This window comes from Geotrypetes seraphini, chromosome 9, assembly GCF_902459505.1.
Source record: "Geotrypetes seraphini chromosome 9, aGeoSer1.1, whole genome shotgun sequence".
Lineage (NCBI taxonomy): Eukaryota > Metazoa > Chordata > Amphibia > Gymnophiona > Dermophiidae > Geotrypetes > Geotrypetes seraphini.
In genome coordinates this window covers 21,305,117-21,324,917 of record NC_047092.1, presented here as the reverse complement: position 1 = coordinate 21,324,917, position 19,801 = coordinate 21,305,117, and the positions used below count along the sequence as shown (strand labels likewise).

The 19,801-nt window shown below is 43.0% G+C and overlaps 1 protein-coding gene across 13 annotated transcripts in view; it reads right to left on the bottom strand.

Annotated features, from left to right (window-relative positions):
* The window catches only part of PPP6R2 (protein phosphatase 6 regulatory subunit 2), a 182,375-nt gene that overhangs the window by 2,744 nt on the left and 159,830 nt on the right, over positions 1-19,801 (bottom strand). For 11 of the 13 annotated variants that reach the window (XM_033957996.1, XM_033957995.1, XM_033957993.1 and 8 more), the window contains 2 exons: positions 19,655-19,801; positions 3,748-8,733 (listed from right to left, as the gene is read on the bottom strand). In XM_033957996.1, coding sequence (XP_033813887.1) covers positions 8,667-8,733; positions 19,655-19,801 — 214 coding nt within the window. In that variant the 3' untranslated portion in view covers positions 3,748-8,666. Of the gene's footprint in view, positions 1-3,747; positions 8,739-19,654 lie in introns of those variants that run through there. The other 2 variants (XR_004540605.1, XM_033957999.1) reach the window with 2 other exon arrangements.

The following is a 19,801-nucleotide window of genomic DNA, read 5'->3' as shown; positions in this document are numbered from 1 at the left end:
GCATGTGTGGGTGTATGTGTATATATATATTTTTTTTTTGAGGGGGGGAGGGCACAGATGGATGGCCTCTCTCGGAACAGAAAAGGGCTATACTGGAATCTCACTATGGGGAATAGGTCAATGCTTGTATCATATTAGTCAATACTCTCCCCGTCACAGTGCATTCACACAAACAGCAGAAACTCAGAAGCTGCCAGTCAAAATCTCACCTAGTGGATCAGGGGCAATCCTACTTACAGTTTTAAATCTCCTCTTCGAGTTTGTAGCCTGAAGACAATGCAAGAACCCTGCAGAAGGCACCAGGATGTGTACCCTAGGACGAGTAGGACAACTCGCTGGCATTCACCTTCTTTCACATTTAGGTGAAAAGAGCTAATGGCCCAGTATGTAAGAAAGCTTCAACTCTTTAAACCCCCCCCCCCCACACACACACACACACACTACTGAAATTAAAATAATCTTAATTGAACGTTCCTGTGGCTCACTAAATTACAACAATGATCTACTGTATTGTGGGAGGCACTGCTTTGGAATTTATTCTGTAATGAAAGGGCAGTTGATTACTCAAAATCAATGTGTCCCTATATTTTGCAATTGTTAAGTTGTTGGCATCCAATGATATGAGGGACTAAATCATAACACTTCTACTGACCCATTTAGTCAACCACAGCTCCAGTGAAAATCTAAAGATTTTAGCACCAGCCAACTGGAGAAGGCATGCACAGCAGAGTTCACATATTGGATGACTATGCTCCTCCATTAGTTGAAGGAATTGAATCAAATCAAATCAACATTCTGCATGATAGATAACAGTGTGGAATCCGTATGTGAAAGGAAGGAATATACAGGTAGGGTTGTACTACCGCCCTGGGACATAATCAGCAGACAGATAAACGTTTACAGAGATTAGGGACAACAGTATAATAATAGGAGATTTCAATTATCCCAATATTGACTGGATAAATGTAACATCAAGGAGTGTTAGATGTAATAATGACTGTTTCTTGGAGCAAATGATATTTTAAATTTAGTCCTTAGTGGAATGTAGGGCATAGTATGAGAGATAATGGTGTTGGGTCTACCAGGAAACAGTGATTGTAACAAGATCAAATTTGAGCTGATATCTAGAGAAATCTACTGTAGTGACATTTAATTTTCAAAAGGGCAACTACAATAAAATGAGGAAATTGGTTAAAAAGAAGCTAAAAGGATCGGCAGCAAAGGTTAAGACATTAAATCAGGCAAGAATGTTATTTGAAAAAAAAAACCCCCAAAACTATCATGGAAGCCCAGATCAGATGTTTTCCACATTATTAACAAAGGTGGAAAGAAATGAGAGCTGGCATGGTTAAAAAGTGAAGTGAAAGAGGCTATTTGAGTCAAAAGAACATCCTTCAAAGAACAGTGAAAGGATCCCAATGAAGAAAATAAGAAGCAACATAACCACTAGCAAAGAAGGCAAAATAAAAAAGAAGACAAACTTGCCAAAGAGGCAAAAACTCATAGTAACAATTTTTCAGGTATATCAAAAGTAGAACGCCTGTGAAGGAATCGGTAGGACCGTTGGAGCATCAAGGAGAAAGGGGCACTGAGGGAGGATAAAGCCATAGCGGAAAAAATGAATGAATTCTTTGCTTCGGTCTTTATGGAAGAAGATGTTAAGATCTGCCTGAAATGTAAATGTTTTTCAAGGGTGACAATGAGGAGGAACTGAAAAATCTCAGTGAAACTTGAATATGTACTGAGCCAAATCAACAAGTTTAAGAGTGATAAATCACCTGGACCGAATGGTATACATCCCAGGGTACTAAAACCTCAAACATGAAATTGCTGATCTGTTGTTAGTGATCTGTAACCTATCACTAAAATCATCTGTAGTACCTGAAAACTGGGAGGGTGGCTAATGTTACGCTGATTTTTTAAAAGGGTTCTAGGGGTGAACTAGGAAATTACAGACCAGCGAGCCCGACTTCAGTACTGGAAAAACAGTTGAAACCATTATAAAAAATAAAATTATGGAACACATAGACAAACATGGTTTAATGGGACAGAGTCAGAATGGGTTCAGCCATTTCTTTGATGGTGTTAACATGGATAAAGGAGAGCCCGTTGACATAGTGTATCTAGATTTTCAGATAGTTTTTGACAAAGTTCCTCAAGAGAGGCTCCTGAGAAAATGAAAGAGTCACGGGATAGGTGGCAATATTTTGTTGTGGATTAGGAACTGGTTATTGGACAGAAAAACAAAGGGGTAGGGTTAAATGGCCATTTTTCTCAATGGAGGATGGCAAATAGAGATGCCTCTGAGATCTGTAAGGGAATGGTACTATTTAACTTATTTATAAATGATCTGGAAATTAGAACGACAAGTGAGGTGATTAAATTTGCAGATGACGCTAAACTGTTCAAAGTTGTTAAAATGCACACAGACTATGAAATATTGCATGCAGATCTTAGGAAATTGAAAGACTGGGTATCCAAATGACAGATGAAATTTAATGTGGACAAATGCAAAGTGATGCATACTGGGATGAATAATCAAAATCATAGTTACTAGATGCTAGGGTCTACCTTAAGGGCCAGTGCCCAAGAAAATAAATCTAGGTATCATCATAGACAATATGCTGAAATCTGCCCAATGTGTGACGGTAGCCAGAAAAGCAAAGATGATGCTAGTAGTTATTAGAAAAAGGAAGGTAAGATTATAATTATAATACCTCTGTATCGCTCCATGGTGTGACCTTGAGTACTGCATTCAATTCTGATCACCATATCTCACAAAAAGATATAGCAGAATTAGAAAAGATTCAAAGAAGAGTGACCAAGATGATAAAGGAAACACAGGGATAAATTTTTTCCCATCCCCGCGGGAACTCATTTTCCTGTCCCATCCCTGGGAGTTCTTTTCCTGTCCCATTCCATCCTCATCTACACAAGCCTCAAACACTTTAAAATCATGTTTGAGGCTTCTCCAGTTAAGGCAGAGCTTACAGGAATGGGGCAGGGGCATGGACAGTGGCAAAACTCGTGGGAATAGAACAGGGAAATTGAATTCCTGCGGGGACGGGGACAAATTTGTCTCCGTGTCATTCTCTAGATGGAACTCCTCTCATATAGGAAAGACTAAAGAGGTTAGGGCTCTTCAGCTTGGAAAAGAGACGGCTGAGGGGGAGATATGATTGAAGTCTACAAAATCCTGAGTGCTGTAGAAATGGTACACAAGTGAATTGATTTTTTACTCCATCAAAAATTACAAAGTTACAGGAAAATACTTTTAAAACCAATGGGAGGAAATATTTATTCACTCAGAATATAGTTAAGCTCTGGAACGCATTGCCAGAGGACGTAACAGCGATTAATGTAGATGGGTTAAAAAAAAGAAAGGTTTGGACAAGTTTCTGGAGGAAAGGTCCATAGTCTGCTATTAAGACAGAAATGGGGGGAGCCAATGCTTGCCCTGGGATCAGCAGCATGGAATATTGCCACTATTTAGGTTTTGGTACTTGTAAACTGGATTGGCCACTGTGGAAACAGGATTCTGGGCTAGGTAGACCATCGGCCTGACCCAGTATGGCTATTTTTTTTTAATACCTCCCAACCTCTCTCTCAACAAAACTAATACTTGGTCCAAGCCTGCTGTCCCACATCTACAGCTGCCCTTCTCTAAGTACCACTGGTTTACCCATAGACATTATACAGTGGTACTGCCAGGGATGTCCGTAGATGAAGTTTTAAAAAATACATCTGCTCTATATACAACATACATGGTGAAGGGTTTTAGCTTTTTTTTTTTTTTTTTTTTTTTTAACTTTACAGTAGATAAGGTGGAAGGTGGAACATTAAACAAGGAGGAAGTAGTAAAATTACAAATGGATTTGGACAGACTGGTATCACGGATAAGATAGTGCTCAGCAAGGCTAAACAGTGCAACGCATCTTGGCAACATTTGTAGGGCTTTTCCATTTTCAGTTTAAAACTATGTTTTTAAACAGAAAAGTTCCTGGGTTTTACAGACTAGTAACTGATTTTCACTAGAGAATGACACGGGGGACAAATTTGTCCCCGTCGGTATTCAATTTCCCCATCCCGTCCCTGCGAGTTTTGTCGCTGTTCCATTCCTATAAGATCTGCCTTAATTGCATAAGACTCGAACACATGATTTTAAAGTGTTTGAAGCTTCTGCAGCTGAGGACGGAGCTTGCAGGAATGGGGCAGGGACAGGAAAAGAACTCTCCGGGACAGGATGGGAAAATGAGTTCCCGCGGGGCAGGGAAAAATTTGTCCTTGTGTCATTCTCTAATTTTCACTCTCATATGTAAATCTTTAATGGAATTCACAGAATTTTGTTTTCATCTTACTAAATCGCTGACTGGTCAGGTTCTTTCCCTACACTCGTTCAGTAAGAATTCCTGGTCCTTGGTCCCTTCCTTCCCCTGGCACAGGAAGAGAAAATGTTACACAGTATTCTGTTCACTAAAACAAATGACTATTTATAAAGAAAACCGAGTAGTCAAATTCTGCAATGATTTTGTTCCATGTTACTAACGAACACTGATATGTTCTTGGGAAAAATAAAATAACGGAAAGCAAAGAGCTTTGCAGAAGTGCTGCCTAAAAACTGCCTGATAAAGGTCTCATGGGCCTTCTGAATGAATGGCTACTGGCATCATTCAGCAATTAAGATATCAAACAAATCCAACTGTACAAATAGATGCAACAGTATAAATCCTAAGGACATCATACCTTGAGTATCCCATATATGTTTGGCCTCCATATCTTAAAATGGATACAAAAAATATTAAGGGGGCTTTTTGATTTTATATCAGCCTTCCAATTTCTTCCAACTCAACTCAGAATTAGCTTCTAGTGATGCAGGAGTCAATGCCTGCCATAGGGTCTGGCCACTGCAGCAAAATTTCTGAACTGCGAGCCATAGATTGTGATGGCACTAGGAGAAGTTATCAACGTAGACTACTGTTATTTCGCTATTAACCTCAGCCATTCATATTGCATAAAACGGGACCTGTGGTAAAATAGCCCATGTTGATAACCATGCCTCTAAAAGATGGCTGAGGGTCTCTTCTGAACACTACCCCTGCAGCACAACCAGGCTCAGCCTGCCTTGGAAACTGACAATGTCCTGGAGAGAGAATAATTTTATGAAATCTATTACCAAGTGAGCCTTATTTACTATACCATTGGACATATTTAAGAGAAATCCTGGGTAATATCATGAGCAGATTTTTATTAAGCAACCAGAAGGCTTAACCCTAAGCCGCTTTTAGTCTAAAGTACTACTGCATCCTACTTGCTTGTTTCTTCAAAACATGATCGATTGATTATATTATTTACTCTGTTATTTGGCTATTTTTTCTTTTGTCTTGATATACCTTTCAGTTTCTAGACATAGGCCTTGAAATTTGGAATGTGGCAGGCAGGAGTGTCACTTGTTTCCTAATCCCAGGTCTAAAGTTAAAGATCACACAAATGCTCTTGAAAATGATATCTGGTTAGCTGATGTGAAGAAGCTTAGCTTGTTTCTACCCCCTCCCAGCCCCCACTAAATCCACTGCCAAGGTGGAGCTTCAGCTGTAGTAGGGTCCTACAAATCACTCATCCTGAATTCAACATTACCGAGATCCTTCAGTGCACTCCCACATAAAGAAGCTTGCAGAGAGATGAGAAAGATTCTTCCTGTCTGCCCCTGTGTTTATCGCATTCCTATGTAAACAAAAGCCTTTAGTCTCTCTGTACATAGTCTGCACTAGGATTCCTACAGATTCCGATTGTGTGTACACATAAATACATATTATATCTGTATATATTGTAAATATATATCTATATACACACACATATTAAGATACTTGTACTCACAAACTAAACATATGTAAAATATATACAAAGATATTGACAAATTTATAAATACAGAGTTGAAACAGATGGTACGAAAGGTATGCAGGGCTATAGGCAGCTGTACTGCTCCTTCCCAGACTCTTCTTTAGAGATTATACGCTGTACACTTCTCCCTCTGTATTCGTGGTTTCAGCAATCACAACTTTTATTCGCAATTTTTAGCGTGCTGGCTCCTCCCCCAAATTACAGTACGTCATCCTCTGACAGCTTCAGACCGTCAACGTTTCTGGCTTCCTCCCCAAACTTTTTAAACTTTCTCATATGTTATTCGCGGTTTTATCATATACTCAATGGTTTTTAACAGAAAACCACGAACAACATATGAGAAAGTTATTTGTGGATTTTCCATATTCATGGGTCTGATCATCTCTAATCACCATGAATACGGAGGGAGAGGTGTAGCTTGTTGCCAGCAGAGATCTTTGTAGTAGCATAGTAAATGATAGTAGATAAAGACCAACTAACCCATCTAATCTTCCCAATTGTTCTGGTATACACTGCAAGAATCTAATCCCAGCTGCAGAATTCTGACCAGTTGCAGGATATCATTTTTTATCAGAGCCAGGTTGTTCTCTTCCTCACTGCATAATTCTACCTTCCCAACCCCTCCTAAGTCTTACCACCACGCTCTGTAATAGTCTAAACAGCTATCAAAAATAGCAAAGTTTCTGCCTGAACATCAAGCTACCTATCTCCCCATGGCCATGCTGGATGGTACCCAACCACCAGCCTATGGTCTTGGTATTATAATAAATTTTCTATAGTGGCTAGAAGTTATTATGTTTCTGGAGGTGAAGATTCCCTTGTCAAGGCTTGGTAGGGAGTGAGTTATCAGTGTACCAAATGCAAACGACTAAAAAAAATTGCTAAGTGAGGAGCTCTCATCTACATGTTGCTCCTCTCTTGCAAGGATTCTTTCCCACATTTTACCTCTCTGAGATCCAAGGGAAAAGGGCACAAGTTCCAAAAGAAACTGTTATAAAGATGGAGTGAGGAGAACCCAAACAGTACAGGGCAAAGTTATTTGTGATTTCTTTGGGGCAGAATACTAACCAATAAACAGCAACCAATGAAGAAAAATGATGGAAGATGCTTTGGAATCTGACACAGATGAAATAGCAGGCTCACACATTCAGCCTAGAGAGGAGCAATGATCACAAGACAACTAAAGAAGCATAGGCAAGGCCCATTTAAATTTGTGTATACATAGCAAGACACCACAGAAGAATGGTCACTGCTAATGTCTTTGTGCACCATGTTATCAACCATCAAAGCCAACTGCAACTAATCCAGCTTCATCATCATCATTGGCAGAGTGAAAATTCCTCCTCTATGTCAAGGTACTGAAGGACCCAACATAGTTACTCCTGAGTCAAGGACATTAAAACGATTACTGGTGTTTTGTGTTCATTACTCCGATACTTGCCCTAATGCTGTAAGCAGATTTCTACGTAGTAGGGAGGCACCATTTCAATAGACAGATTTTGAGCTTCTTAACGCTAATGTCCTGTACAACCATTTCTGATCAATTCTATGCACTTGTGAATGCACCCACACACACACACACACACACACTATCTCTCTTGTGGAATCTGAAGCCTTGCTTGCCTGTCACAGGATATAACCAAGGTAACCCTCACACTTTCTACAAGCAAGAGTTTCCAAGCATCCTGCATTCCAGGGTGCCCACAGGGAGAGACTCTGTGCCAGAAACCTTCCTCTCTCATCAATTCTGTTACCAAAAATGCACCCCCAAAGTTTCTGTATTCACTTGAGAATGAAAACAGAAAAATAAAAGCATGAAAATTACGAACAGAAACATTTCCATTTAAATCAGAATACAGGCAAGCCTTGAAAACGCAGCAAGCACCTGGTGAAGTGTTTGTGCGACATCGCTTCTTATCCTGTTGTGGCAGAACCCTGCCTCTGGTTGACCCATGGAGGAGATGCATGCCCCAGCAGGTGTGCAAATATCTATAATCCGCCCCACCCCACCCCCACCTTAGTTTCAGAGGATTGTAAAGCGCTTGCCAGTGTTGGTAAGTCAAGAGTCCATCACCGCCTCCACACAGCTGCAGTTTTCGCAGGTAGAACAGGGCACAGGACATTGATGTCAAAATCCAAAGCTCCCTGTCCCCCATCACATGTTCCTCCTGAAATGTCTCAGATAAGGCTTTTATTGCTATACAGAAAGTGCTGCAAATACGGACCAACGCCAGAAGCAGCTTCCTCGGGGAAACTCTGGCCACAGGACAGCAAGTATTTAATAGAATGCATTTCCTGTGCACAATCCAAGTTCCTCCCATTAGATCTGCTACTGAAGAGAAAAGCCAAATACTGTGTACAAACGTAAAATACTCAGGATGAATGAAACAAAGGGGTGAAGACCAGAATAGTAAAACATTTTCAAAAAGGAGGCAAATTCTTTCTTGGTAGGATGTTCAAAGGAAACAATTTCGGTGAAAGGCAGACAGGGTCATATGCTACATTTCCTTTCTTAGCTTCAATGCTATCTGTTTTAGAGCTGGTTTAAAATAGAAACTAAAAGTTGATTTGTCTGTGCGAACATTTGCTTCATTTCATAAGTGGTCCAGCCTGCCAGCTCTCTCAAGAATGCAGCATTTGTTTAAAACAAAACAAAACAAAAAAAAACAAAACCCCAAACAAATAGAAATGGGAGACAGATTGCATCACCAGGTAGTTTTCTCAAGTAAATGGAAGCAGTTCGGCTTGGATTCAACATGTCCCTGGCATCAGCAGGGCCTTGTCAACATCACGCAGGGCCGTTTAACGTGGTCTCCAAGCATGTCACTGCCTCTTCTTTACTGAAAAAGAGACAATCTATGAGATCCTGGTATAGTGTGTGTTATGTTTAAAACTACAAGTAAATACTGAATTAGGCTAGAATTCTATAATGACTTCAGTAGCCAACTTTGCCATTACAGAAGAAATGCTTGGTGCTCAGTGTTTTTGCACCTAATTTTTTTATGCCCTTTCTTGAATCTACTCCATAGTGGAATTAGAAAAAGGTACAGAATCAGACAACCAAAATGACTGAGAGGCTGGAATGACTCTCTTATGAGGAAGGGCTAAAAAGGTTAAAGCTTTTTACCTTGAAAAGGTAACGGTTAAGTGGAGATATGATAAGAGTGGCATGGAGTGAAACAGATAATAAAGAAATCAATTTTTTACTCTCTCAAAAAGTACAAAGACTAGGGGACATGCCATGTAGTTACATTTGGCGCCAGCAGGAGGCCCCTTCAGTGAAAGAGTGGAAGAATGATGTCTATGCCTCGTTATGTATGGAGCGTCTGGACGTCAAGAGAGCCACTCTGGTCACCTGGCAGCAGTTTCTACAGATTTGGTCCCCTGTGTTTGATAGCTTGTTTCCCAGAGCCCGTAGCTACTTGCTGAATAAGTGATGCTGTGTGGGAGGGATGGGGTGGTGGAGAGACAGTTGGGACCTGTGCTGTATCTGTGGCCACTGTGAAGAACACACATGTATGGCCCACTCTGGTCTGTATTCTTTGTTAAAATGTTAATAAAAATTATTATAAACAAAGTAGTACATTTAAAACAAATGAGAGATAAGTGAAATACTAGATAGAACTCATTGCTGGGTGATGTGGTAAAAAGAGATTAGGTTTTTACCTTGCTAATATCTTTTCTAGTAGATCTTTTCTAGTAGATAGTGTCATTCTGGACGGATCGGTAATATCCCAGTGTTCACAGGCCATGCAGAAGGAATCCACTCCAGCTTTTGAATCCTTCCTCCTTCACTAGAGAGCTCTGCTGCTCCCTTCAGTTTGTACCAAAGCAGGCGATAGCCCCATATAGAAACACATGTGAAGGAGGTCTATGGGGAAACTTCCCAAACTACATTTCTATTCTGCTCTGAAAACACAATAAATATGTTAAACATTGTCACTGAACAATCAAAACAGCAAAATAAACATGCTAAAAAGAAACCTTTATGGAGCTCAAATAATATCCCAATGAGTTACAGCAACAGAAAATTCTTCACACCCCTAAGGTCTGAATGACGTTCAAAATTTCAGTTTTGGACTCAAACTTTCTGAATGAGACACTAGGCAAGTGCAGGAGATAACCGACAGGGTGTGGCTCCAGAATGACACATCTATCTACTAGAAAATATATTAAAAAGGTAAGAACATCTCTTTTTCTAGTGCAATGGGTGTGTCATTCTAGACAGATGGGACAGACAAAAGCACTGGTTTGCTGTGGTCCCAAAGGAGGAGTCCTCCATTGCCGCTTCAGCCATTCTGTAAAATTTGGAAAATAGTCACTGTCCTACAAATCTCAGGGGAGACCACCCAAGTTTCTGCCCACACAGAAGCCACATTTCTATTTGAATGCGCCTTTATGAAGACTGGTGACTTTTTTCAAAAGCAATATATGCTGACAAAATGGCCCTATAGATCCATCTGAAGATTGTGGCCTTGGAGGCCATTACACCACATCTAGCCTGACTAGTGAGCACAAAAAGATGGTCAGATAGCCTGAACTTGTTGGTGACCTCAAGATATCATAGAAGCACTCTTCTCACATCCAGCTTTTTCAGAATCTGGTTTTCTTTCTTAATAATAATAATAGCTTTATTTGTATCCCGTCATACCTTTTAGTTCAAGACGATGTATAATAAGAGGTGCTGACAACAGCGCGTTAACCTGTGGACTAGAATATCGGCAGTCTGACTTCTCGATTGACATGGAAAGCCAAAACAACCTTCAGCAAAAAGGCTCTGTGAATTTGAGGAAAGGCTCTCTACAAGAAAGAGCCTGAAGCTCCAAGACTTCTCATTGATGTAATGGCCACAAGAAAGATCATCTTGAGCATTAGATCTATCAAGGACGCTTCCTTCAGCAGCTTTTATGGAGCCTGGCTGAGGTCTTGCAAAACCATGTTAAGGTTCTATGAAAGGAATGGGTGTTTTACCAGGAGCCCAAGACACAGTGTGACTTCAGGAATCTGGCTATGTCCAGATGACATGCCAACGGAGCCTTTCGGTCTTGAGCCCTGAATCAAGAAAGTCCCACCACTTGGACTCTGAGGGGCACCACTGTAAGCCTCTTGTCAAGGCCAACCTGGAAGAAGGCTAACACCACAGAGATCAGAGCTAATAAAGGCTCCTCCTTTTCTTTAATGCACCAGCGCTAGAAAGTTTCCCATGCCTTAGCATAAGCAGACACTGTTGTAGGTTTTTTTTATCTGAGCAGAGTAGCAAAGACTATATGAATATCCCTTGCATGATAATGCTGCGTGCTCAAGAGCCATCCCATAAGAGCAAAGCGATCCAGATCTTCTATGACCACTGGTCCCTGAGAAAGAAGATCCAGCTTGTAGTCTAAGACTTGTGCCTGTCTAAAGACACATTAGGTCTGCACAGTATATACCATGGGCTGCATGACCAGTCTGGAGCCACAAGAATGAATGTTCCCCAATGGCTTGCAATCCTTTGGAGAATCCAGCCTATCATGGACCACAGAAGAAACACATACAAGAGCTCGCTCTTTGGCTACAGCTAGACCAAAGTGTCCAGACCTGTGCTTCTGGGTTCAGAACTTCAACTGAAGAATCTGTCCACTTTCTTGTCTCTGGCTGTCACCATAAGATTGTATTTTGGGCAACCCCAGTGATAAACAACAGCTGCAGACAGCATCCACTCGCCTGGATCCAGTGTCTATCTGCTGAGGAAATCAGTTTGGACATCGTCCACTCCTGCTATATGTGCCACTGAGAGAGCCTGAAGATGAAGCTCCACCTGAACAGTAAGCAAGTTTCAAGATTCAGCTGCACACTCTTGGTGCCTCCCTAGTGATTGACATACACCACCGCTGTAGCATTGTCCAAGAAGATTCAAACCGCTAGTTCCTCCATACTCTTCTGTAGTCTTTGCAACACTAGTCGAATGGGCTCAAAGTTCTAATCTGTTGATCAACCACTTCCTTTAGGAGGCCAATCACCGCCCCTGGATTGGGTGTCCATTACAGTTAAACCCCCCCAGCCGAACAGGTTAGCATCCATTGTCCCAATTACCCACGAGACTATTTGGAGGGGCATGCCCCTTGACAATGCCTATAGGTGGAGCCACCAGTCCATACTGGCCTGGGCTTCCGGTGTCCATAGCAGAGACATCTGCAGGAAGTCTGACTGAAGTAACCACTGCAATAGTAACATGTCCTGGAGTGGATGCATGTGAGCCTTTGCTCAGTGGACCATGTCTATTGTGGTTACCATGGAGCCTAACACATGAAGGTAGTGCCATGAAGATGGAGCTGGTTTGGCCAGCAAACTCATTATCTGAGTGCAAAGCTTCTGTCTGCATACCTCTGGTAGATAGAAACAACCTTCTGTCATGTTGATTCCCCAGGTATTCCAAGGATTAGGACAGAACCAATTGGCTCTTTTAGAAATTCACTATCCAACCAAGGCTCTACAAGACTCAGACCACGTGAACTACCGCTTGTTCTCCTTCTGGGAACAATGGAGCTCTGATCAGCCAGTCATCCAGATATGAGTGAACCCATCTTGTGCAGATGGGAAGCTACCACCACCATAACATAGGTGAACATGCAAGGAGCTGTCACCAGCCCAAAGGGAAGGGCCAAGAACTGGTAATCGTTTTCCAGGACATGAAACCTCAGGAATTTTCTGTGGTCCGGAAATATGGGAATGTGCAAGTAGGCCTCTGTGATATTCAGAGAGGCCAGAAATTCCCCCAGAATCACCACCGCTATGACTGATCGTAATGTCTCCATGCAAAAGCACAGAACTTTCAACACTGAATTAACATGTGTAAGATCCAGAATGGGTCTCAGATCATCTGAGCCTTTCTTGAGCACAATGAAGTATATGGAGTACCTGCCTGAGCCCGAATCTTCAGGTGGCCCAGACTCAATGGCCTCTGAACTGTAGTTGCGACTTTGCTTGCTTTCTCTTGTCGCCCCACCAGGGAGTCCACAAACCAGTCCATCTAGGGCTTGGCAAATTCGAGCTTGTAACCACTCCAAATGATCTCCAGTACCCAACAGTCTGACGAGATCTGCGCCCAGGACTTTGCATAGTCTGAGAGCCGTCCCCCTATCTTCAAGGGAACAGATCCGTACCTTGCATCATTGTACTTTCTTGGAGGTTTGTAGCAGAACAAGAAGTGGAGATCTGATTCTGCCTGGGATCTGAGAATCTGTCTGGATCCCTGGAAGGATCTCTTGAGCGGAGGCTCCTCCTGAGAACTGCCGAAAGCACCTGGAGCCACGAAAATTAGAGCAAGATGATCAAGGGTGCTAAAAACTTTATTGATTCCTTTTGAGTCAATAATAAAGTTTTTAGCAACCTTGGTCATCTTTGCTGTATTTTTCTGTATGTTACATCTTGCAAAAGTGTTCTCTTCTGTTTGCTGCCACAAAAAGTAGACCATCTGGAGCCTCTAGAAGTTCATGTTCTGCAGTCACGTAGAGATTTTGGCCAATGATCTGCCACACTGGTCAAGAGATCGTCTAGCCCCTTTCCGAACATTTGTTCCTTGAAAGGAAGACTGCCGAGGATAGCCTTAGAGGCGGTATCTCCTGCCCAATGCCTGATTCATAGTATTCTGTGGGCTGAGATTGAATAAGCCGAAACTTTACTCATAACTTTGATGATGTTGTAGAGATCAACTACATAATCCACTCCAGCTAATAGGAGCCGGGGTAAAGACTCAAGACTCCACAACCTGGTATAACAGGTGCATGTCACAATGGCGGTTGTTGCAGTTGCTTTGATTCCCAAGGCCAGCGCTTCAAATTGTCTTAAGAATCACATCCATTCTGCAATCCTGCATATCCTTTAATACCACACCTCCCTCACTTGGTAGGTATATGTGCTTGGTTACCTGTGCTACCAAGATCTACCTTAGGATGAGGTAACACTCCTGTGTCATCAGATACAGCCGAGCCATTGTTTGGCTACTTTAACAGACCCTTCAGGAGCATCCCAATGCTCTGTGACCAATACATTGATATCATGATGCCAGAGAAACGAAGAAGACTGGGCTTTCACTCCGCTCATTATAGAGCAGGGAGCAGAGGGAACCTGCTGGGAGTCCAAGTTTAACTCTCACAGAGAGTCAGCATTAAACTCTAACAGAACCGAGGGTCTGAACAGTCAGCGGACCATGGAGTTATCTCCTTAACTGAGGGCCACCAATGTATCTAGGGCACACACACCTGCCTGCAACCCCGCATCTCCTGACAGGGAGGGCTAATTCTGTGACAGTAAGGGCATAGAAATAGACTCTTCATCCTCCGAGTCTCCCTTGGAAAGGCCCATCAAATCCTGGCCAGCCTCTGAAATTGAGGCAGACACATCTTAGGAGCCCCAGCCCTTTCGTGCGCCTCCTGATGCACTGCCAGAAATCCCCAAAGAGGAGGAATTGGATTGACAAATTCCAGAGAACATGCCATGATAGGCAGCGTGGAGACTCCTTTAGATGACTCCAGCTTGTATCTCTTGGGCTCCGCGGCCTCTGCTCCCCTGTGTTTAGGATGACCACTATTCTGGAACATTGGAAGGGATTTACTCCCAACTGTTCCTCAGCCCTAGAGAACAAAGGGAAGGCTAAGTTGACTGCTCCTGTGCAATACATGGCACATGGGTGCTCTTTGGGGCCCATCCAATACAAGCTTGGCATGAATTAGGGGTAAAAGAGTCTGAGAACTCCATCTCTGCCAGTTTTGTGGCAAAATGAGGTGATTTGGAACTTCTGGAGAACTTTAAAAAGAAAACAAAATGGGAAATCCAAGATGGCCTTTGCAGTAGCATTTTGGCCCCAAAATATGCTCCAAAACGCTTCAACTGAAATTAAAAAACCCAGCGATTTTAGGATTTTGGAGGTGGGGAAATCTAAGGGAAGGAGCAAAAACCTTTAAAAAAAAATTAAAGACTCCTGCCCCCTCCCCCTTTTTCCTCATAGGTTGCAACAGTCTTACTCACTGTGACCTGTGCTGGAAAATGTGCTGCAGCTTGCCTCAGCTCCAAAGCAAATCACTGCCTCAAACATTCCACTCCTCCATCACTGAATCTTTGGGCTGCCAGTCTGACCTGTGTCTGACTGAGCCTCGAACCTCCATTGAACCACGGATACGAAAGGGGGGAGACAAAATACAGCCGGCACCCTGCAGGAACCTGCTGAGCCCCTTAAAGATGTCTATGCTCAATCCCGTGATGCAGTAGGCGAGCAATGCTACAAGGGAAACGGACCCCAAGCTCCAAATATTTTCTGTAGACTGGCCAACAGGTACCACAGAGAGATTTGGTCTGTCAGCTGCAGACCTGTCTGCTTCTCCTCCATGGAGGCAGAGCCGGACCCTCGACTAGGGGAGCTCTGAGCAACAAAATCAGTCAAAATACCAAAAAAATAAACAAACAGAGCAGATCATAACAGAAAGACCCCTTCTGGTTTGTATAAAGAAGGAAAAGCTGAAGGGGCAGAGCCCTCTAGTGAAGGAGGAGAGATTGAAAAGCTAGAGTGGACTCCTTTCTGCACTGCTCACAAGCACTGGGATATTACCCATCTGTCTAGAATGACACAACTATTGCACTAGAAAAGCAGCTAACGTAGCTAAGATTTTAAAAATGTTTGGATTCACTCTTGGAGGAAATGCTTATAACCTGTTATTACTGTAGGCTTGGGGAAAGCAATTGTTTATCCCTAGTTGCAAGTAATTTGTGTTTATTGAAATCTTGATATACTGCCTTTCTGTTGTAGTCAATGCAATTTAGCTACGACATGCAGGTATCTTCTGTGTCTCTAGTGGATTCACAATCTAAGTTTTTGTACCTAAAATTAAATTTATTATGTATATAAAAACTAACCTCCACAGAAAAAAAAGCAAACTACACATAGTACAAAGGACAAGATACCAAGACCTAAAAAAAATACCAGATTGACAGTCCTGGAGGGTCAATATAAAGTTTTACAATACAGTACTAAAAAAAGCAAGGAAGAACTTCTACGGTGACAAAATCTCCAGATCCAACAACCAGAGTAGTACATTGTTCAACATCTGGTGCTCCTTAACTTCTAAAAATGACTCCACCTTGCTCCCCTCCAGCCGATGTTCTAGCAAAATTCTTCAATGAAAAGGTCACTACCTTAAGATGCTCCTTACCCCTTGCAGTCTTCTACAACTCTCTGGTGCCCACCGACCCCAACCCTATCCCATTCGACAGATCCTGGACTGCCTTTGAGCACGTATCCGAATCCCTGGTCTTTAAACTGTGCCTCAAACTGAAATCCTGCAACTGTACCTTGGACCCATTTCCCTCCTACCTATACAAGAAAATTCCCGCACAGGCCATCTCATCTCTTACCAAACTTATAAACTCCGCCCTACAATCGGGCCTATTTTCCCCAGAAATGGGACATATTGCCTTGACCCCATTACTGAAAAAAGCTGACCTAGACCCTTCCACACCAGCCAGCTATCGCCCAATAGCAAACATCCCTCTCCTAACCAAGATCCTAGAGTCTATCATATCTACCCAACTCTCATCCTATTTAGAGAGATTCTCTATTCTCCTACCTTACCAATATGGCTTTCGACCCAACTTCAGCACCGAATCCCTATTGACCTCTTTAATCTCAAAGGTTCAACAACTTCATTCTCATAATAAGTTCGCTGTTCTTCTACAATTTGACCTTTCTGCAGCTTTTGACGTTGTCCATCATGATATTCTAGTTTACCAACTCTCCGAGATAGGCATTAACTCCACAGTCCTAGACTGGTTCTCGAAATTCTTACGTTCCCGCTCTTACACTGTCAACATGAATGGCATCTCATCCTCCCCCTGGAAACCGATATGTGGAGTCCCGCAAGGCTCACCTCTATCTCCTATTCTTTTCAACATCTATATGTCCTCCCTGAAACTCCTCCATCTTTCCCCCCTAGAAACACTTTACACTTATGCTGATGACATCCTTGTCCTCCTCGAGACCGACTCGAACCTCACTAATCTCTCTGAGAACATATCCTCATGTATAACGAACCTCCAATCCTGGGCCCTCACTGTACAAATGAAATTGAACGAGTCCAAAACAAAACTACTTTGGCTCGGCCCAAAATTAGACCACCTTCATCCCACTGTCCTCTGGCTCCACACTGCAGCTTGAGTTCTCAAGCAAAGTTCTGGGCATCATCATTGATTCTACATTGTCCTTCAACAACCACCTCAATTCCTTGGTTAAAAAAAATGCTTTTTCAGCCTTCACATGCTAAGGAAAGTGAAATCCTGCTTCCATCAAAAACACTTTGCCGTCCTTGTCCAATCCATCATCCTTTCCAGACTGGACTATTGCAACTCTATCTACTTAAGCCTAACAAAGAAAAACCTTCAAAGACTTCAGCGGATTCAGAATGCTGCGGCTAAGCTTATCTTCGCAAAAAGTAAATTTGACCATGTCTCACCGCTCCTGTCCAAGCTTCACTGGCTTCCAGTAATCTCCAGGGTCCACTTTAAATGCACCTGCCTAACTTTCAAGATCCTACACGGCATCCTTCCTCCCTTTATTCCACTTTCTTGGAATTCCTCAAATCCTAATACCACCAGATCCACCCAAAAATTAAAACTATCCTTCCCCTCATTAAAAGGCATTTCCCATGCAGGAAAACTAGGGACCTCCCTTCCCTTCAGAATCACTGAGCTCTGGAACAACCTTACCTCCCCTCTTCGGAATATGAGCTCCCTCCAACTTTTCCGTAAACATCTGAAAACTTGGCTATTCTTAAAAATACTGTATTTTCACACATATAACGCGTGCGTTATGCATGATTTTACAAACCATGTATAACCATGCGCGTTATACGTGTGAGCGCGTTTTACAATTTTTTTTTTTACATTCTGATCCGGCATTCTCCCTGCGAACCGGCATCCTCCCCCCCCCCCCCCGCTCACGTCAACCCCCCCTCCCCCGTGATCCTACATCCTCCCCAGCACCGCAAATACAACTCTTACCCGATTGGGCACCGGCACCAATGCACAGCATGTGCCAGTGCCCGAAGATCCTCCCTCGTTGGTTTGGGCTGGGCTGGGCCGGGCGGTGCAAGAGAGATCCTCCTTCTTCCTCTGCCGGGCTGGACTAGGCTTTGAGCATTTGCGCATGCTCAAAGCCTTCTGGTCTCGCTCTCTCCGGAGAGAGCGAGACTAAAAGGCTTTGCGCTCTCTCCGGAGAGAGCGAGACTAAAAGGCTTTGAGCATGCGCAAATGTTCAAAGCCTTCTGGTCTCGCTCTCTCCGAGATTATCTCGGAAAGAGCGAGACCAGAAGGCTTTGAGCATGCGCAAATGCTCAAAGCCTAGTCCAGCCCGGCAGAGGAAGAAGGAGGATCTCTCTCACACTGCCCGGCCCAGCCCAGCCCAGCCCAGCCCAAACCAACGAGGGAGGATCTTCGGGCACTGGCACATGCTGTGCATTGGTGCTGGTGCCCAATCGGGTAAGAGTTGTATTTGCAGCGCTGAGGGGGATGTAGGATCGTGGGGGGGGGGGGTGACACGAGCAGGGGGGAGAGGATGCCGGTTCGCAGGGGGAATGCCGGATCAGATTATTTCGGATCAGAGGGGGGTGACGCAAGCGGGGGGGGAGGATGCCGGTTCGGAGTAGGCGGGAGGAGGTTTTAGCATGCACGGTATACGCGTATGCGCGCTATATTAACATTTTATTACATAAATTTGTGTTCCCCGCGCGGTATACCCGGGTGCGTGGTATATGAGTGAAAATACGGTACTTCCTCCCTCTCTGGTATACTAAGCCCCTCTAAACATTTTTATACTAAGGCCTATAACTCTTCATTGGAGTTCCTTTTCTATCCCAGCTCCTGTAAACCGTGTCGAGCTCTACGATTGTGGAGAGGATGCGGTTTACAAATGTAAGGTTTAGTTTAGTTTAGTATTACTTTTGTGGTGTTAAGTCTTGGCATTTTGTCCTCTCCATTTGTACATATCAGATACTTGTGACCTGGATTGGCCATCATTGGAAACAGGATACTGGGCTTGATGGAGGCACTGGTATGACCTTGTATGGCAATTCTTATCCATATGCAAACAGACAAAAGACCTATAATAAGTTCAAAGTTGTTTGTGTTTTGTGTGTGTGTGTTTTCTGTGTGTGTGTGTGTGTGTGTGTTTTGTGTGTGTGTTTTGTGTGTGTGTTTTAAGTGTGCATCCACTTAGCAAAGTGGAAAAAAAAGTGGGGACTGAGAAAACTGCTGGGTGTGGGAAGGGAAGTGCATGCTCAAACCGCTGCACTAGTTCCCCAGTTCTGAGCTCTGGAAGGGCTATTCTGTCCCTGGACTATGTAATGATGTCACTCACCTGTAACTAATAACATCCTGCTTGTTGATGGAAAACTACTTATACAGAGCATTGCCTATATCAGTGGTTCTTAAACCTATCCTAAGTGAGCACAAGTCACTTAGCTTTTCAAGATATCCATAATAAAAGTGAATGAGAAATCTGTATGCAAGAGAAGCAGTGTATGCAAATCCATCTCATTTATATTAACTGAGGATAATCTGAAAATCTGATTAGACGATTCCTTCAGGACAGATTTGAAAACTTGCGGTACTGCTCCACGCGTGGTGTGGCAAAACTCTCTGGAAACAAAGGGGGGGGAAGTGATGAAAGGAACCTATGAAGTTAACTCTGATAACAGATATACATTAGTCAAACGTCTTGGACGTCGCTTACCTCTTGCCTTTCACGGTGCTATCTGTTGCAGTGGTATCCCTGACTGCTGTGCACTGAGACTCCTCTAAACTGTTCAGACTCTTGGATTCTTTTGCTGCTGTTGTGTCTGTGATGGTTAGCTTGTCGATAACTAGGCAGTCTACATCA